Genomic DNA, 26,298 nt, shown 5'->3' with positions numbered 1-26,298 from the left:
ATTTAGGTGCATTTTCCGACTCTCGGACTTCTCTGCAAATATAAATCTAAGCATGAGGTCGATGCAATGTAGAAGGTAAAGCCACAACTTAGCAGTCCTACTCGATGATTCCTTAATCCTGTCTTCACTTGCTTCAGTATATGAAATCGTCTCTTTTAGATTGTCATCATTATTAACCTCCTCCATATTTTTTTCCACGTAACACGTAAAACTTGATACATATTTTCTATTTGTCTTAATTTCCCATCAATATCTCGGTATTCTTCTCTGATTACGTGAACAAGAGACGCTGCTGTTAAAGTGTAGGCTCTGTTTGCCCGAGAATATTCATGTCCCTGGAGCATCTGGGTTACTGTTGAGGACGCGTAAACTGATTCCCATAAATTTCCCACATACCTTTATTTAAATAATAAGTTACAAACAATCATACAACATAATATGACTGTTTAGCCAGACCGGGGCACGGCGGTTGGTGGATAATGAAAGCGCTTCATTGGGCAGGGGAAAATATTTATATTCCCCCCCTCCCCTCCGAACTAAAACTGGTAAATAACAATAAAACTCTTTAACTTTAGATGAATTTGTTATAAAAAAAGCAAACACATGAATTAATCATTACTTTCCTAAGGTTTTTGTAATTTCTTGCTGCGCCGCGAACCGCTTCTCGTTCGAGCCGCCGCGCGCCGTGCTCCTTATTGACAGCCTAGGTGCCTTATTATAAATTAAAACCCATCATTATATACATTATTTTATAGCTAGAAATATTGTCTACAAGTTTTGTTGATTTATTTTTTTTCGTTAACAGGCTCAGAAAAAAGTTATGTGCAAATATATTCTGAAATACTATTTTAAAAACTGATATTTTTCCTTTACTAATAAAATGTAGAGATTGTATAGCTTTTCTTGCAAAAATGAAAGAATACAATTTTTTAGAATAACTAATAAGAAACTAAACAAAAAATAAATAATCTGATTTTATAAAACCATTAAGGAGATATTAGCGTATTCCGAAAGGCTTTGAAAAATATATTCAAGGGGGGGTGGGGAAGGAAGCACAAGGGGGAAAGTTGGGGACTTTTGTAAAAATACATGTCTAAAGGTCTCCTAACATCTGTGAAAAATTCAGCTTCCGGGGAATTAGTTCCGACATTGGGTCTTTTTTTCCCTTCATTGACTGGGCTATAAGGCCCGGCTGGCTAAACTTTTGGACCACGAAATTTCCTAATCTTTTTAATCATGAACGTAGAATAAAGATGACCGTATTTTATCGTTTCTTTTGTCTCTCTTGCTTCAAATATTGTAACCATCCAGGTGTTTAATTGACATAAATGCTTTTAATAATGTTCCATCGTTTTCAGGTTGTTGGTTTCGTGAAATATTTTCCAGATTATATTTGAGAATTTGAATCTGATGAGATGGGGAATAGATATTCACCATTATGACGTAGATATATTTAGTTTTAGTTTTGATCTTTACGATAAAGCTGGATGACATTTATGATGTGAAATGCCAATGGTATTTAATGCAAAAGCTAAAGGTATATTTTATGATTGTGAACCACTTTTGACTTATAACAAAATGATAAAATGCGAACAATTTTGCATTATGTATGCAGGTAATTATATAATAAACGTTTCTGCGGAACACAACCAACTATCACTCCGTTTCATCATCAGAGAGGATGACCGCCAAACAACACGGTCTTGGCACACACCTTACTTCGTTCACATGCATGGTCTATGTATGGTCTCATATATACCCTTCTGTTATTCTAAAACCTCCTAGATCACAAGGCCAGGACACTCATTCAAAGAAGCCAAGTTAAGTACTTGTATAGGATTTCACAAAAAAAAATATTTTAATATTTTTTTTCAATTTATTCTTACCTAACATAACAACACACCTAATAACACCTTAAAATGTTTTAGTTAATTTATAAAAATACATTTTTGGTGGTTCCCATACAAGTTAAGAGGCTGATTTAATTCAGTGTCCCGGCCTTGTGATCTAGGAGGTTTTGGTTATTCCGATTCTTGATATGGTATTTGATACACTTATTCTTGATATGGTATTTGATACACTTGGTCATGTTATGTTTTCCTCTGGCGTTCCCGACTTCTACCATTCACATTAGCGTCATAAACCTGATCCTCTTATACTCCTTTCTTATCTCATTCGCTCTACATGACCAAACCATCTATGCGTCCCTTTCTTAATCTTATTCATTACGCCCTACAATATTTCCTAATCTTCACTTGTTCACACGATTCATCTTGTTTTACCACTCAACTTACTGACATAAAATAATGTTAATTTATTAAAAATCTTGTCAAATTATTCGTTTTCCTGTTAATAACGGATATTTCCGTCATGATATTTATTAGGAAAAGAACACGTGTCTCGATATATTCTGAATGACTCATATTTTATCAGGAAATTAGCAAACTATATTTTTTTAACAGGATCATTTTTCTCCGTGTACTATTTAGGGATCTCGCTTTTGTTCTATTATTGAAACAATAAACCCCTGGGCGGCCGGCAGTGTGTTTTCCTTATTCATATGGTTTCTAAATTTACTATAATAATAACAATAATTGGATGACTTGTATAGCGCCGTTTTTGTGCAAAATCACCTCAAGGGCGCTGTACAAATTTATAATACATTTCTACAGTGATATATGTTATTACTAACTATTTGTGGAGATAATATATAGTACAATACTTACTATCGGGCTTTTACAGAGGAAATCCACCTCCTCCCCACCATCCTCAACTTTTTTATTCTTATTTTTAAAGAATGTCTTTTTAACTTTTCTTCTGGGGCTGCAATGTATATCCACTCTACAGTTATACAATCCATGACCACAATAACCGAAGTGGTTAGCGTAAATGCTTTCTGTATAGATTATTCCAGATATCTGGCCATGTTTCGTCAGACTCCCGATGAGGTTAGGCTAACTGCTAAAACTCTTAACATTCTGACGGTACTCTGTGGTTTGTGTGAAACTGTATTCGCGCCTCAAGATAATATCTTTTAAATAATAACGGTTGAGAGAGTTTACTTACGTTCAGTATGTGTACGTAAACGTAAGAAGACGTCACTGGGATGATCAGATCATGTATGGAAAAGGAAATTGGTCAAACCACACTCCGTATCTCTGATTACATCCTTTCGAGTATGCCCAAAAGTGTATTTGAGTACGTCAATATCACGTCATGTGAACACTGCTCCTTTCTTAGGTCCTTCGCGATCCTGGCTCATCGAATGATTCGAGATCCTAATCCTGCTTCTTGTGCTTACACACCTACGCAGTACGCATTATATTAGTCATCCCTTTCTCAATAGCGTCGAGTGTTTGCTCTTCTCTGGAAGCTATTTGTTGACGTTAAGAACAACAACTTTTAATAATAAGTGTTGCACTTCCTCTTCTTTTAGACAACGTTTCGGACAGCCTTGCAGTCTTCATCACATATCACACCTCACGTCTGCCCTGATGATGGACATTACAAAGTCAAAATTGTCCATTATATTGGCTGTTGACAAAGTGCAACACGATTCATTACCTCAAAAATCACGCATTATAAGAAAAAATAATTTTTGGCTTATATTTTATAAACAATATGTTTTAATGTTCGTTAAAGTAGATAAAATTATTTTTCCTGTGTATTTTAATATAAATATTACTAATTCTAATTACTACAAGTTTAATATCAAACGTGAAAATTTTTCTCTAAAACGCTTACTACGTTTTTACTTAATTTTTTTACTCCAAACATAGAAAAGTTGAGAGAACTCGACATTTCAAAAAAGTATTCGTTTTGTTTAGGGAATTGATAAGAAGACTAAAGCTTAATTTTTTTATCTCGTACATATAATTAAAAATATGATTTTTTAAGGTTCAACCGAATGTTACGCCAGCGGCGCACAGTGCATTGAAGTGTATGGGGGAGAGGACAAAAATCATAAAACCGGTTACGCGTAGAATAAAAAAAAATGCCGTTTTCTAAATCTGAGTCATTAGGATCATAGTTAGTTCGCGCATATTAAAAATATACATATTTATACGCAATTTAACACATTTCATAAATATTAATATTAGTATTATTGTAAACTTTGATATATTTCTTTATTTATAATTTTTTTACATAAAAAAATAAAGTTATTACATATAAAATACGATTTACATTGGTTTTCTATGATAAAATATTTTTATACTACTCTTCCAAGGAAGCATTAGCTTGTGGTTAGCAGAGGAGTGTACAGTACATTATTGTAGTTATTGAGTAATTAATAATACGATAGTTACATGTATTATATTATGTTGTAGTAAGTACATTGCAGAGAGAAAGTAGAAAAAAAATTACATAATTGGTAAGTGTGATATAAGTTCATGTATGGGATCTTAAACTAATCTGAATCCGAAGATTCTTGGTCGCTACTAAATTCTAAATCTAGATGTAGGTTTAGACTGGATGTGGCGGAAGGTTCGTCTACTGGTTTAATATACTTCTGAACCTCTCCATCCATTTTCACGCCTTTATTTGTAGTTATATTCCTTTTGGATGATAAAAGAGGTTCAGAAGTCAACAGCAATATTCTGATCAGGTCTGTGTTGGAGCTCTCTCTCGAGCATTTACGGGTATTAGATAGTCGATTTTTTCTAACCTCCTTGTGTCTCGCCTCTAGCGCATCTTCGGATAAATGTCCTATTGGCAAGGAAAATGCGTCGATTATTTCACACCCGTGAAGTAGTACCTTGTGAACACTGCTAGGCATATAATACCAGCCATAAAGACTGATGTACATTTGTCGCGTCTCGTTTAACAATAATTTAAAACTATCGAGATTGATGTGGTAGCCGCTTGCGAGCACTCTGAGAATTGTAGAAAATTTCACAATTAGCTCCTTTTCAATACCCGTAATTTCTGCGCTGAGGTCGGGGTTCAAGAAGAAACGCCTTTCTGTGTTGCCATCGTTTGTAGAGCCATATCCTGGCTTCGGTTTGTCTACTAACAAACCCATTTTTGATTTGAAGTCGGCTTGAATTTTTTGTTTATTGTTATCGACAATTTTCTTTTGCTCCTCCCCCCTAACTTGCCAGAATTTGACAGGTAGTCGGTAGGCTATGTGCAAAATACACTAAAAAAATCGAATCCAACAGTGTAGGGTGGACAAACCGAATCGAAAGTTCTCAGTATTAGGTGGACGATTCAACACGTTTTCCGTATTCATCTCCTTTGGAGTTGCTCCACAGATTAGGCACTTAGACGTGGAGTTTATACTGGATAATATGTTGCTCACACTACCATCCATCATAGTGAACAACATCTCGCAGTTAACACGACATCTTTGACCACTCTCGGTAGCTAGGTCACAAGCTTGCAGATTACTGATTTTCTCATTCATCTCCTCCTCCTCATTGCGCACAAGCTCTGCGTTTTCTTTTTGGAAAATAAACTTTACTGGTCTGCAGTAGAGTGTCGACGATGGTCTTGGATTTACCCAAACGCCTCGTCCAGAATCTAGATCAATCAATTTTAATGGCACCAATGCTATCAGAAACAAAATTCATCAGTGCTTGAAGCATCCGTGAATATTTGTTTATACTGGCTGTGACCTGATCTGCCATCGAAACCCCATTTACATACAAGTTTTAAGTTATCGCTACCCTCCTCCAATGTAGCCAAATTGATAATACTCCGTGCAGTTAGTTGCAGAAGTTCTTGTAAATTAACTTCAGCTGAAGTTTCAGTGACTGTGATTAACGATGGCAGGAGAACATTCTTCGTTTTGTTAAGCTGGTAAAGACTTGGAAAGCAGTTTGGGTGCACAGCATTTACTGCAGCTCTTAACACTTTGTATTTACTTTCTGATAGATCTAGATCGAGATACAGGGCTAGTGCTTGATGAGGAGTTAGTGAAGACGTCCCATCCTTTTCTGGTGTACCCCTAGCCACATCCGCAGCAAACTGCAGCTCGTCTGATTTTCTTCCAGACACGAGCTCCGATACGCGCCTTTTTTTGGTCTTGAGCGAAGCTTCCTCGAATGGCTTGAGGGGTCTTCCGCGGGTACGACTTGGTCCAGGCTGATTGTTTATATCTTGTAGACCCTTTAAACCCAATGGTAACTGTATTTGTTGGTTTAGCCACGTCTCATTGCGTGCACGAAATTTCTCTCGATTGCGTGAAACGTCATTCAGAAAATTCTTGAATTTTAAACAAAAAAGTCTGCTGAAAGTCCTTATCTTGTCCCGATTTTCATCATCGACGTCAATAAAATTCATAAGCGAACATATTTTCTGAAAAACAGCCAGTTGTCTATCGGATTTTTCGCTTTCGAAGAACACTTCTGCGAGTTCGAAATTTTTGATAGAATTACCTCCGTCTGAAAACATAAAATCCTTAGTCGCGGACAGACGCAGCCAATTTTTTGGGACATGAAAATTTATTAGTTGACCATTAATAAATCGTAAAAATCACGAGGTGATATTTGGTGTTATTTTTTAAAATTCCTTTAAAGTTGAGTAACGTATTAATCAGGCGTGAAATTTAGGTGACAACTTTGAGGACACAATACAGAACAACTAAAGAAAAAAATTAAATAATTTAAAAATAGTTACATTGTGCAAACCTGTGCCAGTAGATTCCATTGTGGTTTGATAATAAAAACGTGGTATTTTTGTATAAACGATGCGTCTTACTCAAGTGCTAAAATGCAACTGATAAGGTGATTAGCGCATCGCTGTCGGTAATCCCTAAGTTGAGGGCACATAACTAGCCAGTGACGTCATCAAAGTAATTAAGATTAATGTGATGGCAGTTATGACTCATCATCTTTGCAATAGCAAAATTAAAATTCATAAATTCGAATGTCGATTTTTGTATTTTTGTCCAAGGGACAATGCATTGTGCGGCGGCGCGAAATTATTCATTATTTTTGGGATTTTATTCATGGCACTAAGTTTGAGGCAAGCTGGAAAACAATATTATTATTTCTTTTCTAACATTGAAAAAATTACGTATTTTCGCGTGATAGATTTTTTTTAATAAAATATGGACGCTCGGACGATATATGACCTTAAAACGCTGGAGGGGTTGAGAAGAAATTTAATCATTATTGGCGTGCTGTGCACCAGATTTTAGCAGCTCTTGATTTCTTGATTGTGATGCCGTAATATAATGAGTTCCTTGAAGAGCGGCTATCTTTTTTTCTTCAATTCTATCTTCTCAATTGACCATAGATTTTAGATAGGTTTCATAATGGTTGATTTCCAGACCATGGGAACGTTGGAAGATATTTGTGGACAAATTTGGTACTGTGGCAGGGAGTTTTTTGTGTATATCACCATTCGAAAATCATGGTTGCCATATAAAAAACAAAGACTAAATATAGATCTAATTAAATAAAAAGCAATTAGATAAATAAATTAATTAAAATTAAGTAGTAAAAATTACCTTTTTTACACCGGTTTTTGTTAGAGTATAATAATCTGCATACGTCTGTAGTTGCTTTTATCACCAATTTCAATGAAGTTGTCGAACGGCCTTGCTTTGTTCACCATACCATCGGGGCAGACGTGTAGGTAGCCTAGAAAACTGTACACATTATCAATAAGCATGCATTTTACTACCCTGATGATGAACACGGCAAGGCGTCCCACCGAATAGGTAACACAGTCTAGAAATGCCTCAATATATATTTGAATGGAAACTGGTGCTGCCACTGGCTTAGTACCTTTTGGTTGTAGCCATTTTGCAAGCGCTCCTTCTCTCGTACACTGCCTGACATCGTATATCGCCGTTCAATTTGATCAAAATCAATATATTTACTAATGATGATGAACCGAATAAGTTCTGTTTTTGGAATTTAAGGAAAGAATTATCAGACTTTTGGATCACGACGCCCAAAACTTGAGGAGGAAGCGCAACAAAATAACCCAAAAGTTATCAAATAATATTATTAGACCCTAGAACCAATATCCCATAATCCACATCCGTGATACAAAGCCCACCTATTGGATTATGGGTGAGAAGTTAATAGAGGCTGTGTTGTATATACCCGCTTGAATATCGCTTTAGGGGCTCGATACCGATTGACCCACTTCCCCTATAATTAAATCTCGCGCAAACATCCCTCTGGATACCGCGTACTACCTGCCTACTCTGCCTACTGCCCAGAGTGCCCACCAAGTGCTCACCAAGTTCCCACCAAGTGCCCACCAAGTGCCCACCAAGTGCCTACAGTCTACACTCCCTGAGGAGCATTTGGCCTACTCGTGCGCCGGTTCACGGATCCTGTATTTTCCGCCTCTGCCTTGGAATTATCATCATTTTCTCGTTCGCTGTACTGCCATCGAAATGAACTTGTGTGTTTGTTATGTTGGCCAATGTGGCCTTTGTCGTACAAGAATTACGCCGTATCGAATAGTTTTATAAATTTGTACGCGAGTGTCGTCATTTTTAAGCGAAAATTCGTGATTTTTGCCGTTTTCACGAGAGTAACGTCAAATTTGTAATTTTCATCCAAATTTTCGTATTTTTCGCTACTCGGTGTTCCGATATTTTAAAATAAGAAAGTAACATTGTTTATTCTAAATATTTCTTTGTCTATCGTTTCGGCAAACTTGAATAGTCGTAAAATGGAACTCTATATTTCAACTGAAAAAATATAATTTCCTAAAAAAATTAAATGTTAGTTAAAAGTAACTTGAATTAGTCAGTAATTTTCTTTTTGAGATGTTTTGAAATTTTGATTATTTGATAATAAATTTACAGGGTATAACATGATTATTTATATATTCTACGCCCTTATGAACTTTTACAAACGTTTGATATACATAATAGTTTAGTGCAACAGTAATCAAGCAATAAAGTTTGCTGTTAGTTATATAGAAATTCAGTGCAGAAGAATAGTTTTATGCTTAGCCTAGTTATTAATATTACTGAGGTTGTTACTAAAGCCTTCTTGTAACTATATTCCGTGCAGTTCTACAATTTCTGCGAAATTATTGCTAATCTAGGTCAGGGCCGGCGCAATTGGAATTGTCGCAAGACTGCCAGTAGTTCAGTTTTTACTTCCCGGTTTAGCAGCCCTCACAGAACCCGAGTGGCAGGATTAGGGGATAGGATAAACAACTCGGGAAATGTCCCCAATACGAATTCTCGCCAGAGTCCAGATTCCAGCACCCAAGCGCACTGCACAAATTTATTGGCCACATCAATCTCAAATAATGTTCATAACAGATCATTAACGTCTCTTTTTCGTTCTAGTATGTTAGTTTAATGTAATAGTAATGTTTATATTTTTTTTGCTCGTACCTTCTTACCTTCTTTTTTTTATATGATTATTATTATATTTACTAGCATTATTGAATTTTTCTGCAGGGTACTTACTATGACGCGTGACAGCTGTTTCGCCTCCCGAAGGCATTATCAAACTGTGGTGAAGTCACTCACAGACGATCTATTTCGATTATTTCTTTATGTACAGGAGTTTATAAAGAAAATCTTTTTAAATTGCTTTATTTTGATTACCAATGCCCTTATTATTATTTTGAACTAGTTTTTTTTGGCAAAGTTTGTACATGATGTAAGTAAAAAACAGAATAAAAGCATCAGCAAGTGAACGTTTTCAGGCCTCCACCCTCACTAGGGTTTCCTGTTCTGAGGCGGGCAGTTTTTTGTATTAGTTTCTAGTTGTCTTGTCTAGTTGTCTTGTCTTACATCGTCTTCAGAATGTTGCAGGTTGATAATCACTTTATTCATGAGCATGTTGCAAGAACTGCGGTATCTTGGAAGGCCGAACATCATGCCGTAGGATTTATTATATTACACGCGAAGCCGTTCGATGATGCTCTTCTTAAAATAAATATATAAAAAAATGAATTGAGTTGCACAAATTGAAATTGATAACAATATGTATAGTGCAGTAGTGATGTGAGCGAGTAGTGTAGCAATGCTGCGTGCTTGCGTGACGTGCATTCCATGCAAATGGAGCCGCATTATGTACTCTTCAGGGATTCGATTCACGCCTTGATGGTGCCCGTTTACGCTTTTCCATCGTACTATAATATTATTATTATGTACGTTACGCATCGGTTGTCGCATAGGTAGTTATTAATTCACGTGGACCCCCTGAAAAATCACGGGATGTTTTAATTATTGGATTTGTGAAGCTGAAAGTATTTATAAAATATTTGATAATGAGGCCGTGTCTGAGGTACAAAATTCTCATTAGAGGTGCAAGTAAAAATTATTTTGTATCTAAATTCACAATACAGAAACGACCCCCTTAAAAATTGCTTGGCGAAAACAATATTCATCGAATGGAAGGCGAGTACTGCCGAATAGTGAATTTTCGAAGATGCTTGAACACTTTACATTCTTTAGAATCAATAGATTCTAAGAAATCCGGAAATTTGGCACCCGGGCTCAGAACATCAGGATTTTTCCTTTCTATCCTGAAAGAGTTATTCGGAAAATTTCTCACAACTCTCAAACCAGTGGCACAGACCAATCTTGGGCAGGTCTATTGAAAATCCGAAATCTGTCTAAAATTTTAACACATTTTAAACATAGAATCAAATTATTATAATTTTTTTTTGATTACTGGTAATAATAACCTACATACTTTATAGCTTGTCTGAACAATCAGTTCCAAGGCATATTCGAGTTCAATAGTTGATTGAACCAGAGTTACTGATGGACACAGCCGAATTTAGTATTTTTGATGATTCCAATCCAAATTTTCACGTATAATGTCATCGTCATCAATCATCTGAGATATTAGCCTTTTTAAAGGAGGTATCTAATAGTTAGTATAATGCTGAACATAACTCTGGAAGTCAGCTCCAACATAATGAAATCTGATCAGTTTTTTGTAATGTTTGTAATTTATAGGCCTACGAGCTTTGACTGCAGAGAATATGAGAAAAAACTTATTCCTCACAATATTTTAAAATCCGGGGCAGGGTGAGGGGGTAGATAGGGAATTTGGAAAAACAATAATACCCTACTTTTTCTATCTGTTCCAAACATCTGTTCTAGTATATACGCTTCACATCTACTTCACATGAATGCTGCATGTCCAAAGCAGCATGGACATAAACAAAAACCCGATTTCACCAAAATATTGGGAAAATGATATAAAAATACGACCTTTTTAGTATGGTTGAATGATGATTATCCAATCTTTCCGGGTAGAAATTTGCCTCGCCGGGCAAAAAAATGCTCCGATTACTTCGGATTCACACTGTTCTTCATTTTAAAAAATTACATCTCGTACGACATTGATTCGTCAGGCGAGAGCTCCTGTTTCGTCTAGTGATTTGATAAAGAATTGTCTTTTTCTTCTATCATAATCATAGACAAACATGGGGGGATACCAGTGCATAAAAGCATCAAAAACAATTTAATGACTGGGAATGTGGGTACCCTTTATATTGCACACTTTATATGTAAAAACTCATTGTGATGGACAAAATTTGCGCAACACAAATGTAATATTTCACTTCACAGTTTGGCGCTGGGGTGGGATCGAACCCGCAACCTGTGTCAAATGCTTGGATCACTATGCCACGGACAATAAGTCCAATGATTTTTGCGCAACACAAATGTAAAGTGTCACTATAGTTTAGCGCTGGGGTGGGATCGAACCCGCAACCTGTGTCAAATGCTTGGATCATTATGCCACGGATAATAAGTCCAATGATTTTTGCGTAAATTTCGACAGCATGAAGCTTGTAATAAATTATTTTCTCGTGGGTTTATAATAATCACGTGAATTTTTACCTTAAAAACATCTCACGTTCAATACAGTATTAGGCTGGTTAGTTAGTTTTGGCACTTGCCCAACAATTCTCGTAAAGTTGACAACTGACCGGCAGAAAATCTGCTTTTGATACGTCAATAGTGACTAGTGACATCAGACTCCATCCTATAACTACCTAATACTATAATAGTATTAGACCGTCTTGCGAATTTACGATTTAATTGGTATGATGTAATGCGAGCCTTGACTATTTCGGTGACCCGTATCTGAGAATAGAATTATTATTTTTTTAATAAACGCACATGTGGTTTTCTTAGCTTCATCGGCCCGCGGTTTTATTTTGTGGTCTCTCGAATCATAGAAGTTAATTTGTGTGTGACCTATTTCATTAAACCGTTCTTGTTATGTATTTGTTCCTGTCCTTGTAAACTGGCGATTAGTTTAACCGAAAATATGAAACGTTCGAAACATGTATGCGTATTTCAAATGTTATTAAAAGGTTACTGATTAGTATTTCTTCATTTCCCCCTTTCGTAAAAGTCAAGTTTGTTATTGAAAAGGTCGATCTAAAGTTGTAAAGCCTTCTTGATACTCGATTTGCATTTCAAGATTTTTTTAATATATTTAACTCCTAACCTGCGAACAGTGCGATGGATAGTTCCGAGGAAATCATTACTAACTTTCGGCACACTGCAATTATTGATGGCTTATTTATTATTTGTTCATCAAGTTTATGACTAGCATGACTTTAGTTGTGAATCAATAATAATTAATTAAGGCCCGTCTTTGCATCGCCGACATATTAAACGAATAAAATGTGTTATATGTATAATGTTAGCCCAACGAAAATGTCAAATATCTAATCACTAAACTTTGATCGCTAAACTGTGCCAAGATACTCACGTAACATTGAAATAGTATGTACAGTGATATTCATAGTGTAATCCCCCCCTTCAAAATTTTGCACGCTGAATATTTTTGGACACATTTCGCAACTACTCCGCAAATTTTAATGAGCTGTAAAGGAAATAATCAAATACGTATCGATTCCGTAAAAATTTTAATGAGCTGTAAAGGAAATAATCAAATACGTATCGATTCCGTAAAAATTTTAATGAGCTGTAAAGGAAATAATCAAATACGTATCGATTCCGTAAAAATTTTAATGAGCTGTAAAGGAAATAATCAGAGATGTGTTTTATTTCAAATAAATCCATTTCAAATGGAAATGCAAAATGCAAAATGGGTATTTTCCATTTTGCATTTTAAATGCTTTTCTCAATGCATTTTCCATTTTAAATGCTTTTTTGCAACATTCTTCCTACTATCTCCACTCATCTTATATTCATAAGCCCCAAATATCAGTCGGTCCTCAACCTCGCTATGAGAGATAATTTCCATTTGTCAAGTTGCTCCCTGGTAGGAGCCCTGGCAATTGAGTGATACTATTACAAAAAATACTGATTTAAGTACTGAACATGGGGCCATGACGCTGTAATATTAAATGTTAGATAGCAGTTTCTATGTTTTTACGTTGGCAACATTAGTCCCGCGCAAATTTTTTGTGGTTTCATAATCTGTCGTGGTGTTTTTGGATTTACCATCATGTAATATGTTTGTTCTACATTGATGTCCATTATTAAATGACAAAATTGTTTAAAAATTCTATAATTATTTTAATTGTTTGACCTGAGAAACCATTTTGCATTTTGAAAATAGGTATTTTGCATTTTGCATTTGAAATGCTTTTCTAAAAACCATTTTGCATTTTCAAATGGAAAAGTTTTGACCCATTTCCATTTTGCATTTCAAATGGTTTTGGGTACCCATTTTGCACATCTCTGGAAATAATCAAATACGTATCGATTCCGTAAAAATAATGTAGTAATTGAAAGTGTACAACATTACCGACTTGTCGCCAATTATGTTCTGTAGTGATAATAGCCATTTTCTCTCAATACTTTATAAGCCTTAATGCTTCTTATGTAATCAATGCTTATCATTAGTAACTAGCCCCGGCGTTGCCCGGGCTTCCAGCAGTATTTTAGACATTTCATGTAGACAGTAAGTGTCCGGCGTGTCCGCCCGGTGTTCGTCCGCCCGCCACAGGTCACAGACACCTTCTTTAGATAGATAGATTGTATGAGTTTTGTGCTAGTAGATATATAACTAGTTCGGTATCAGTATTATAATTGTGGTGAATCATACCATAACAGATGTTCTAAAACATCTTATTTTGGAGATGTTTATATCTAGTATAAACCTTTAGAATTACTAACAACTAACTACATACTTATTTGTATCAAATTTAGGCACACTTTACACTGCATCTAAAACTTATAAATTATAGCATTTAGGCATAACCCACGAAAAGTTACAAGGTGTTGTTAAGCTTATATTTTTAAAATATTCAATGACATTAGCTTCTGTTTTTTTGTCTTGTTTTAGTCATCTTGTGGATTGGTGGATAGGTACTTACAATTTTATTTTTTTATTTAGGAAACAAAGTCATTTATTTATACATTTAGCATAAAGAGTAATTATTCATATGTTCTAGACCAATAAAGTTCCATTAAGTTGAGTTGTTGATTTAGTATTTGTACCCACATAATATATTTATAAAAGAAATATAAAAATAAATAAACTTTATAAGAAATTACAAAATGTTTTAAAACAAATAAAGATAGTTAGTAGTAATACAGTTTTCGCGTGATTATACTAAAAACAATAAAATAAACTAAGATGATAGAATTGTTTCACAAAATAAAAAAAAAAAGTGGGTGTGTCAAGCCTACGCAAGACAGAAGTGAAACTTCTAGTATTCCTCTCTCTCTATTTTCATTTCATCATCTCTATTTTCTCTCTTAGGTTAGTTTGAAAATTAGAGGTTAAATAATTCAACGACGAAGCATGGATTTGCTTTTTCTAATATTTTCTTATAGATGAATGACGTTCGATTAATGTATAGTTCCAAAAATTTTCAATTTATTCACAAGTATACAATATTACATAAATAACAATATTACAATTAAAAATTACAAAGAAATTACAATGACAATGATGTGTTCATCACCTCTATCTCGTCACTACTCATTTTTAACACTGAAATTCTGTACCAAACCGTATGAACCACAATCAATTACGTATTTCACTCGTATTACACTCACGACGCAGTATACTAACCAAGCAGCTGATGCTTGGCGTGGCGCAGTTCGCTGGTGTCTGAGAGAGAGGAAAGAAGAGAAGAGAGAGAACGTTCGTGAGCGGCTCCCCCACCTCAACAAGCGCATATGGTGAGAGAGGGACAGTGAACGGTGAGCGGTGGTGGGGGTACCCGCATTTTCGTGTCGATCCTGACTCGGTTTTACTCCGTCCCCGAAAATCCATTACGCGCCTAAAGAAGTTTCACTTCAAAAATTAAGTTATCAGTTTAGTAAGTTTTCAAGATACAGTTGAAAATGTCAACATCTCTAGAGGCATTGTGAGTTTTACAGATACGTCCTATTAAAGAGTTTTGCGCATATTTGGCTTAACAGTGTGGTGTTCTAAATAAGTCGTTCGATCTGGTGTTGTGTTCAGGGCAACGAAATGCAATCTTTTCTAACAGATATGATGAATCAACAAGATTGTTCACGATTTTGTATAAGAATAGGGCATCAGAATTTTTTCTGCGTTTATATAAAGCGGTAGGGCAAACCGATGATCATTAAAGCGATACGATAGGTGTTTAATAAATTTGTATTGGATATTTTCAATACAATCAATGTATGTTTGATATTGAGGATTCCAAATAAATGAGGCAAACTCGAGTTGTGACATTACATATGACATATATAGCAGAATTAGTGTGTGTGCTACAGTGAAAGGCTTTAATCTCTAAGGCTTTGGAACCTCGTGCTGGCACTGTTGGTGGATGCGGTGTACTCTCTCGCTGCAGCAGCTGGTCCAGTTTCTTCACCACCAAAGATTCTTGCTGCAGAGTCTCCATTTTCTATATTCGTCGAACGTCACAGCGGTGCTGCCAAGGTCTGGTATCTGTGAGAGAATATTGTGTCGGCGCTTTGTTAGCAGCAGACACATACCTGGACGAATGACGAATCTCGTGCTGGCACTGTTGGTGGATGCGGTGGACTCTTTCGCTGCAGCAGCTGGACCAGTTTCCTCACCACCTAGGATTCTTGCTGCCGAGTCTCCATCTTCTATCTTCGTGTCACCTGTTCCTGTACTTCATTTTACTTAACTTAACTTCACTTTATTTTTATAATATTTATATTTTTTGTAATACCTGCATCAACTGTAAAGCGACCCTGAGGTGATATCTCACAAAAGGGGCTCTATACAAATTGTCAATAAATAAATTAATTAAAATGCTTATAATAAAGCCTAATTGTTTATAAGCTTTTCTAAAATATTTTCGATAGTCCTTAAATAACATTTTAGATTCTAAAATTCTAAAATTTAGAATATAGCAGTACTCCAAGATCACTGATTATTTGTACTCGTTGTAGGGGTACATGGTTTAATTTGTAAGTATAATTAATCGGCTGTTTTTTTAGTGTAAAGGTAATAACATTACACTTGTCTGTATTTAGATAAAGTTTATTTATTTTAATATCAACGGTATAAAATATACCATATACAGTAAATTATAAACAGTGACATCAGAAAATATACAATTAACAGAAACTCTAGATGGATATAAAAAGTTAGAGATACAAGTACATGCAAAACTTATAGGTAGACTAGGTTAGATTAGTATTGATTGAAATATATGATAGTATAGATACATGATAAAATATATTACAATATCTAAAATGTATGCATTTATTTTCGTTTTCAGGTTTTGGTTGAAAGTAGGTAAGTGCCAATCAAGCTGTTGGTTCACCTTATTGACTATTTTTATTGACCCAAGTTTCCTCAGTTGCCCCAGGCAGTTCATTTTATATACATATTTATTTGACTTTTTACGTAAGTATGAGTAGACTTACATTTTATTGGTCATGATTTAAAAGATACGATATTAAAGCCTTTTTGTACCGAGCTTCTGTGCAGTTAAACAGATCCGCTACATCTGCGTACCTATTACCAATTTCATGTAATCTAGGTACAAGCGAGTGTTTGAAATGTTCAGTCTTAGAATTGTTACAATTAAAGAGGGTTTTAGAATGAGTAGCTCTTGTGGGTACATGAAATTCAATGAGGTTAATTAAATCAAGGCTGTCTACACTACCATTTACAATTTTGAACATAAATATTAAGTCGGATATAATTCTTCGATCTGAGAGTTTTAATAAATTTAATTTTTTCATTAAGTAATTATAGTTTATACTTTCAATGGGAATACCGAGTTTAAAGTTAATGTGTCTTAGGAATTTGTGTTGAATTTTTTCTATTGAATCTGAATGTATTTTATAGTGTGGGGACCAGATCGAGGAGTTATATTCGACTTGACTTCGAACTAAAGATGTATACAAAATTTTTAAGATTGAAATATTTCTGAAGCCTCTGGAGTTTCGAAGAATGAATCCAAGCATTTTCATTCCCTTATTGTTAATTGAGTTTGTGTGAGATATAAAGTTTAATTTAGAGTCGAAAATGATGCCCAGGTCATTAATTTTCTCGACAAAGGTAAGGGTTGAGTTATTGAGTTCATATGAATAAATAATTGGTTGACTTATTTTGTAAAATCTTATTGGATGGCACTTATTTATATTAAGATATAGTTTATTTAGAGTGCACCAATTAATTAACCTGTTTAAGTTATTTTGTTGACTGATACAATCTTCAACAGTTTTTTACTTTTTAAAATATTTTTAAATCGTCTGCAAAAAGTAATACATTTATATCGTTATCAAATATATTAACAATGTCGTTTATAACCAGTAAAAACAATATTGGGCCTAAATGAGACCCGTGCGGTACACCACTTGTAGCTATAAATTGGTTGGAAAGGAACGAATTGATTTTTACTAGTAGAACTCTATCAGTTAGATAGCTTACGAACCAGTCTAAAAGTTTTCCATCGATACCGAGCTTACATAGTTTGACGAGGAGAATTTTATGGCAAACTTTGTCAAATGCCTTAATAAAGTCCGTATATATATATGGAATCGACTTGAGTTCTATTAGCTAATGCGTTCGATATACAGGGTGTATCGGCACTAACCCGACAAACTTTAACCAGCTATTCCTTAGCACATTTGGAGTAAAAAATGTTATGGGCACTTTGCTGTCCGGTAGCATTTTTTTTCAATTAAAAACAAAAAAAATCCACACTACATCACTGTCATTGGCATTGCTTTTCGTGTTCAACAGCTGTTATAAGCAAGTATGTCGAAAAGCGTCTTCGCTCTTTCGAACACACTAAATAATAATAGTTAAAAATGAGACGAATGGTACCGTGCTATTTCGTTGTGATTGTAAAAGCTTGCCAATATAGGTACACACGTACATTATTCAACGGAATTCGAATAAAATATTGCCAGATGGGTTTTCAAACTTTGACAAAGGATAAAACAGTGGTGACATGTGGTGAAAATATGAATAATAATTTTTTTATTAAAAAAAACGTTACCGAACAGCACCGTCTTAAAATGCTAAGGAATAGCTGGTTAAAGTTTGTCGGGTACGTGCCAATACACCCTGTATAGTTTTCATATAATGAGAGATTTTTCAAAGTTGATCTGCCCGACAAAAATCCATGTTGATTCGGAACAATGAGGTGGTTAATATAAGGTGAAATTTTATCAAGTACCTAATGGTTTTTCAAAAAGTTTCGGTATTACAGATGGCTTACATATTGGTCTATAGTGGGTTATATCATATTTATTGCCCTTTTTGAATATAGGTGTCAGATAACAACGTTTCCAAATGTTAGGGAAGCAACCTGTATCAAGGGAATGATTAAACAATAAGCAAATCGGCTCAGCCAGTGAATCAATACAATTTATAAGGATACTGGGATGCACATTATCAGGTCCGGCCTTCTTGTTTTTGTCTAGGGATTTAATCTTAGTTTTAACGTCGTTTATATTGATATGTATGGCAGGGATATGTATGCTCTCGTTAATGGATGAAGGTGGTATGTAATTGTCTGTGATATCTTCGTCATAAACACTTTTGAAGTAGTCAGCAAAATAGTTAACCTTTACTTTCATATCAGTACTACTATTTTCTTTGAAATGCATTGAGATGGGTAAGCCTTGTTTGTTTTTTCTTAGAGAGTTAACATGATTGAAAAAGTTCTGAGTGTTTGAAGGTATAGAATTTTCGATTCCATTTATGTAATTAATATACGATATTTTAGATATTTTTTTACATTGAGATCTATAGTTTTGAAATATCTTGTAGTCGCTTAGGGATTTCGATTCTTTAAAGTTTTTGTGGGCAATTTTTTTACATATTACTAAGTTAATTAACTCTCCAGTGAACCATTTTGGGAACTTTGCTTCTTTGAAATGTGAAAGTGGTACATATTTTTCAATGGCCCTATTAATAATTGTGTAAAATAATACCATATTGTGATTAATATTATTGTTATTGTTCAGGTGAAGAAATTACCAGTCAGACCAGCAAGATAATGTTTCATGTTAGGATAGTCAGCTTTAGAAAAATTATAAGTAAGGTTAGGCAGAATAGTTGTGTCGTCTAGTGAGTTACTTGTCATAATGTTTATGCTTACAGCGGGGTGGTGGCAGTCTAGGGGGAGGAGCTCATCAACTGATTTAACAACATGAATTGAGAGATCACTGGAGAACACTAAATCCAACAGTCGATTATTGTTATTGTAGACATATAGACAAAGTTGATTGTTATTGCAATATTGCTTGATTTTGCTAGAGTCTTGTAACAGGTTGCAGTCATCTGTGGAGTCAATAAATGTATATAATTTCATGTCATCTGCGTAAGATAGGAAAGAAGAATGACTAATAACACGTTTTATGTCGTTTATATATAAAATAAACAAGAGAGGCCCTAAATGGGAGCCTTAAGGTAACCCCGAGGGAATAGTTATAATTTTTGACATGTAACCTTTTAAGGCAACAACAGCTTCACTTCTATTTTTAACATAAGAGAACCATCTCAGAAGATTTCCACATACTCCGATTTCCGAAGAGCTGGTTTAACAGTATGTCGTGATTTACTTTGTCAAATGCCTTTGAAAAAATCTGTGTAAATGGAATCAACCTGTTTCCCACTATCGAGTTGAGAACAAAATTAGTAAACTGTCATAGGTTCGATTCAACAGATATGCCTTGAAAAAAACCATGTTAGTGGGGGCTAGTAATAGTATTTTTGCATAAATTAAAAAGTGGGTCATCCCGTCATACACGATTTTTTCCATGCTTTTACTTAAGTTTCATAGTTTAAAGATAGGTCTATAATTTTCAATATTGTGTTTATCCCTTTTTTTAAAACAGGTGTTACAAACGTTTTTTTCCAAATTTTAGGATATACACCTTCTTTAAAAGATTTTTTAAAAGCAGTGTTATAGGAGTAACTAGTTTTTCACCACAATAATCAATGAAGATTGGGTGTAATTTATCACAACCTGCACTCTTTTTCTTATCAATGTTTTTGAGGTATTTTAACAATAAAGGTGCGGTTATATCAATTGCATTGGAAATTAATTGTATTCATGGTATCATAGTTAATTAGTTCGACATTATTAAAGGAAGTGCTAGTAGTTTTATCATGGATAAAGAGACAGATTGGAAATAATCATTAAAAATATTGCATATTCGTTGACCATCACTTGAGGAAACGTTTTTGTGATACATGTTATTAGGTACTTCAGAAGATGATTGTTTTGATTTCACGAAGAACCAAAAATATTTTACTTCTTTCCTTATATTTGAATTCTTTATATAGTTAGTATAACATTCTATTTCATTTCTCTTTTGTTGAGTTCTAAGTAAAGAGAAGGTATGGTAATCTTAGAGGTGTGAATACTTTTTGAACTTTCGGTGAAACTTTAGCTTTTCTTTGATGATTTTGATTAGACTGGGAGAATATCACGGGGGATATTTGGGACACAGATTTATTTAATTTATTATATAGACTTTGCAAATAAGTATATTCAAATCATCTCACAAAAGGATATTGATAGACATATCAGAGATTATAACTGGAGTAAACTTATAGAGGATAAGGATTGTATTTCATTATATGAAAAAATAAAATCTTTATTTAATAAATTTTACAAGAGCAGTTCTAAAACGATAGTGCAAAAACCGAAAACACGACCTTATGCAATAAATGAATGGGTAAGCAGTGAATTATTATGTCAAATAAATAAAAGGGATAAACAATATAAAAAATGGAAAAGTACACCAACAAACAAAACATATGAAACAGAATACAAAAAATCACGAAACCTTGTCAATAAACTTATAAATAAAGATAAAACTAACTACTATAATAATAAATTTAAAAACTGTTTTAATGATACAAAAAAAACCTGGGATGTGATAAATAATATTTTAGGACGTAAACCCAAAAACGATTGTGATGAAACAATAACACGATATATGTTAAAAGATAGAACTGAGGATTCTGTGTCAAATGATTTTGTGAATTACTTCTCGGATAGCATCAGCAACATGTTACATAAATGCAATCACAAAGCTACTAATATTGTACTGGAAGAACTGCCTCACAGTTTATTTATACCAAGAGCTACTATAACTGATATTGAAAACATTGTTAAAAAAATGAAAAACTCTAAAAGCACAGGTATTGACAATATAAGAATGTTTGATTTAAAAAGAAATATAAAAACTCTTGGGCCAATAATTACTCATTTAATCAATACGATAATAAAGCAAGCAAAAATTCCACAAGAATTTAAATGTAGCATTACTAGACCAATATTTAAAGGTGGAAAACACATTGAACTGGGAAATTATAGGCCTATTAGTATACTACCTGCGTTAGAAAAAATTCTCGAAAAATTTTTATCAAATAAATTAAATAATTACATTGAAAAATTCGCTATCATAGATCCAAATCAATATGGCTTTCAAAGAAAAAAAAATACTGAAAAATTACTGCAAGATTTTTCCAATTACATAAATAATCAATTAAATAATAAATTACATGTTATTGTGTTATTTATCGATAACTCTAAAGCTTTTGACACAATTAACTCTAAAAAACTGCTAGAAACCTTAGAAAAAAGAGGAAATGTGTTAAATTTATTTAAAGATTATCTTAGAAATAGAAAAATACGTACCAAAATAAATAATACTTTTAGTAAAACAAAGAATGTATCTGCAGGAGTTCCACAAGGTTCCATATTGGGACCTACACTATATATAATTTATGTAACTATAATGAAAAAACTTTTCTCTTTTGTTAAACATTTTGTATTTGCAGATGATACGGCATTGGTCATATCACATAAAGATCTAAAAATTGCAATTGAACTCATGCAAATTGACTTTAATCAACTTTGTAAATGGTCACATGATGCAGGACTATTAATAAATGCTAAAAAAACCAAAGTTATGCATATAAGATCACCTAATGCCAGATTTCAATTTAATCCTAATATTATTTCTCATAGTTTTAATTGCATCCATAAAAATATCCCGACTAATTGTAAATGTGAAAGCTTAGAATTAGTTACAGAATATGTCTATCTTGGTGTTACAGTAGATTGCTTTTTCAAATGGGACAAACATATTAAAAAAAACCTGTAAAAGACTCATCAATTGCTGGCAGAATGTACACATTAAATTTTTTCCTATCAATTGAAACACTTAAAATAATTTATATGTCAATGGCAGAATCTATTATAAGATATGGATTAACCATATGGGGAAATACTACTATAACCAATCTGAAACAAGTACAAGTTGTACAAAACGCAATTGTAAAATTACTAGTCATCCCTAATATTTTTAAACAGAGACATAATACACCGTTGCTGTTTCAGAGTGCCAAAATTTTACCTGTTAAGGCACTATGGCAAAAAATCATAATTTAGTATATATTTACCCCGCAGCATAAAGAAAAATTAGAACATAAATACAGTACTAGATTCACGCGCAATGACGGGTTAATAGTTCCGAAATTTAATAATAAATACGGACAGAGAACGTTTGAATACAACATACCGAAGATATTTAATTTATTACCTGACACTATAAAGCAATGTAAATCTATGAATAAGGTTAAATATATGGTGAAAAATTGGCTATCGGAAAAAAAAAATTTATTTTAATATGTATGAAAAATTGTATGAAAAATTGTTAATTCTGTAGATATAAGATGTAAATTATAACTTTAAAAAATGTATTTGAAACTAACTTTAAGCACCTGTTGACAAGCCAATTCAATCGGCTTAGCAGGACTGTCTTGTTTGTTGATATTATGTATTAACTATTTATTCAATAAAAAAAAAATAAAAAAAGACAAATATTGTATAAATGCACCTTCGTGCCCTACTGTAATGTTATTTTCATACTAATACTTTATTGCTAAAATCGAAAGGTTTAATAATTGGACTAGAAACAATTTTTCAATAAACATGTCTTTTCATTGTTTATCAAATTGCGAGATTTGTCTGTTCGTGCGTGAAGCGAGTGAAATTACCTAATTTCAAGGTTTGGTGTTTTGTTTGAGATTTCATATTACTGTGAGATTAATTTAATTTCCACATTTCTTGGGCCCTAATTAGATGATATTTGTGCCAAAGGCATCTTGAGAAGGGGGTTCAAAGTAAACCTGATTCCTAATATGCTTTTACTTAAATAAATACCCTCAAACCCTTAAGGCCTCAGGTCAGATTAACGTAACTTAGTTTTAGGGTTTGGTCATAAAGATTACGTATAAAAATAGAGCATTTTGCTTTCTAGAATTCCAGTATTGAGGTCAGTTGATGCGTTGGAATTTTAGGACAGGTCAAGATGCAAGAGTACTTTTTATGGATATTATGGTGCCTATTCGAGAATCGATCAAGTGAAGTTTTCCAGTGGAATAATGTATCATTTAGGTCATTCATTTTTACCTTGAACTAAATAAATGAAACAAGGTAAATCAGTAAGGTTGAATGGTACCGACAGGATTGTGTATCCATTAACATCATCGTGGCCAGGATATCGTAACAAATATATATATACGGAGGGGAGCCATCGCTTCGACAAGGCACCTCCAGGCGTCCCTGTCCTTTGCTACCATAGCAGGTCCAGGCTCTCCTTGGACAGTCTCTGGAGTTGCTATCTCCGATTTAGTCTTCGGCGGCTAACTGGACGTCTTCCTTCTGGAATTGCTGCCTCTGTTGGTCTTCTTACATTCCAATTACATGTCCTTGTTCAGGACAGGCGATACTGAACCAAACGATAGGCGATAGTAAAAACCTCAAGAGCACTGCATTAGGTTGAATTATCGTCGCCTTGGCTCCTTGGCAAGTCGACGCCCGGAGCGGACTGCTCCAATTGCGCCAACAGGGCCGACCCTGTTCTTGTTGTACTTTCCTGCATCTATTTTCAATTATAAAGTTCTTATATATTTCTTGCTAAAATAATTATCAGTTTTTTTTAACATTAATTGAGGAAAATAATTTCCCTCGGGGCCTATGTCAATTTTGGGGATGCGGTGTCTAGGGTCTTATTGAGGTATGTTTCTCGATATGCAACGGTGCTGAAGGGATCAATGACGCTAGGTCCTCGGATCATCTTCCATTGAAATCCCTGTAGAACAACGACATTTTTCCCACCTGACGCCTATGCTCTAAAGATTGTCAAATCTTCATATAATTTATTATGGTAGGCTCAGTTTTGCCCACTTGTCTTGTCCGTCAAGTACATTCGCTCCTCTAAATCTTGTCACTTTTCGACAGCAGTTTGAATCAATCCGCACTTCTTCTGTTACAACTGAGCAGGAGCCAGGGACGGCGCGTGACGGCAATTCCCAGTTACGTCCGTGATGCCGGTGGACGTGAGAACGGGTTGAGCCAAAGTTGCACGGGATTATTTCACAAAGATCAATTTTTTCAAAGGTTTTTTGGCATTCCTTTCCGATTGTTGCATACTACAGGGTTTTCCAATAAGAGGTGTTATTTTGAATAGCCCGCTATTTCGGTAGATGTTACTTTTGAAGCTGTCATTTTTTGACATTTGACAAGTAGAAACTACGCCATTAATAAAAATGGAACGATACACGCTTCAACAACGCATTGAAATTATTAAAATTCACTTGAGTGAATCAAATGCAAATCATCTTGAGTGATGAGGCCCATTTCCACCTCGGTGGCTTCGTCAACAAGCAAAATTGTCGCATCTGGGGCTCGGAAAACCCAAGAGTTATTGTTGAAAAGCCTCTCTATCCTCAACGTGTGACTGTTTGGTGCGGTTTATGGTCCGGCGGAGTCATTGGACCTAACTTTTTCGAAAATAAGGCTGGAGCAACAGTTACGGTGAATGGATTGCGCTATCGAGAGATGATTGATGATTTTTTATGGCCGGAATAATTTTGGATGGTATTGATCTATACAATGTTTACTTTCAACAAAACAGCGCAACATGCCACACAAGCAACGAAACCATTGATCTTTTACGATTGAATATCAAAATAACACCTCTTATTGGAAAACCCTGTACATAATGTTTATTCGTTGATGTTTCTAAATTATTTATAATTTTGAAGAATAGGTATTATGTTACTACTGCATAGGTACTACTGCATAGGTACTACCCGGCTTGACAACATTTTTTTTCTAATTGAACAATTGAAGAACCTAACCTAACCTAATGTAACGTAACCTAACAACATTGAATAAACATCATATCTTATTTTTTGACAGTTAGATGAATACGTAAAAGCTCCGTAACGTAAAATAGGAATGATGTTTCGAGATGTAAATATACACGTTCACCTAGAAATTCCAGACAATTAGATGATGGCAATTTTCATGGTGCCCTATCTCAATATTTTTTTTGTCATATTCCATATCTCATGGTTAAAATGAATTTGCAAGCGTAAGTAGATATTCGCCACAGCTTACCTTTCGAGAGTTTTTGCTTCTTGATCACGTAGATATTTTGATGAAATTATTAAAATATGTACTCTGTACTATAAAATATTTTTTTGAGAGTTTTAAATATATTGTTTATTTATGATTGTTTACGAATTCAGTAGGTTTATGGCCATTTGATCACCAAAGAATGATAGATTATGTTCATAGTAACTAATTTTCTTTTCTTTTACTTCCAGGGCCGTTACAATGTGGCTACCTGTGATGGACTTCCGTTGATTGCCCAGTAGAGACTAGCGACAAACTCTCCCGGCCGGCCCAGAAGCAGATAGGCAGGGCACTCTCAGTATCACTCCGCCCCCCGCTCCAGTGGCAGTGGACGCCCCCGCACCCCGGAGGCCTCCCTCCCCCTCCGTTGAAGGGGAGAGCGAGAGTTATGAGCAGCCATAACATACAAAATACCACCATAACACAAGTAACTCCTTTATAAGTACTTTATTATCCTATTCACTCGAGGTATACGAACATGTCTTGCCCACAACACACTTC

General features: G+C 34.5%; 1 protein-coding gene across 2 annotated transcripts in view; it reads left to right on the top strand.

Moving 5' to 3' along the window:
- Window positions 1–26,298, top strand: part of Csk (C-terminal Src kinase) — a 256,020-nt gene that overhangs the window by 186,453 nt on the left and 43,269 nt on the right. For both annotated transcript variants that reach the window (XM_089641215.1, XM_089641224.1), the window contains exon 4: window positions 25,989–26,224. In XM_089641215.1, coding sequence (XP_089497341.1) covers window positions 26,186–26,224 — 39 coding nt within the window. In that variant the 5' untranslated portion in view covers window positions 25,989–26,185. The remainder of the gene's footprint in view (window positions 1–25,988; window positions 26,225–26,298) is intronic.

This window comes from Hesperophylax consimilis, chromosome 2, assembly GCF_061612785.1.
Source record: "Hesperophylax consimilis isolate HC1 chromosome 2, BYU_Hcon_1.0, whole genome shotgun sequence".
Classification (NCBI taxonomy): domain Eukaryota; kingdom Metazoa; phylum Arthropoda; class Insecta; order Trichoptera; family Limnephilidae; genus Hesperophylax; species Hesperophylax consimilis.
This window is presented reverse-complemented; position numbering and strand designations above follow the sequence as displayed.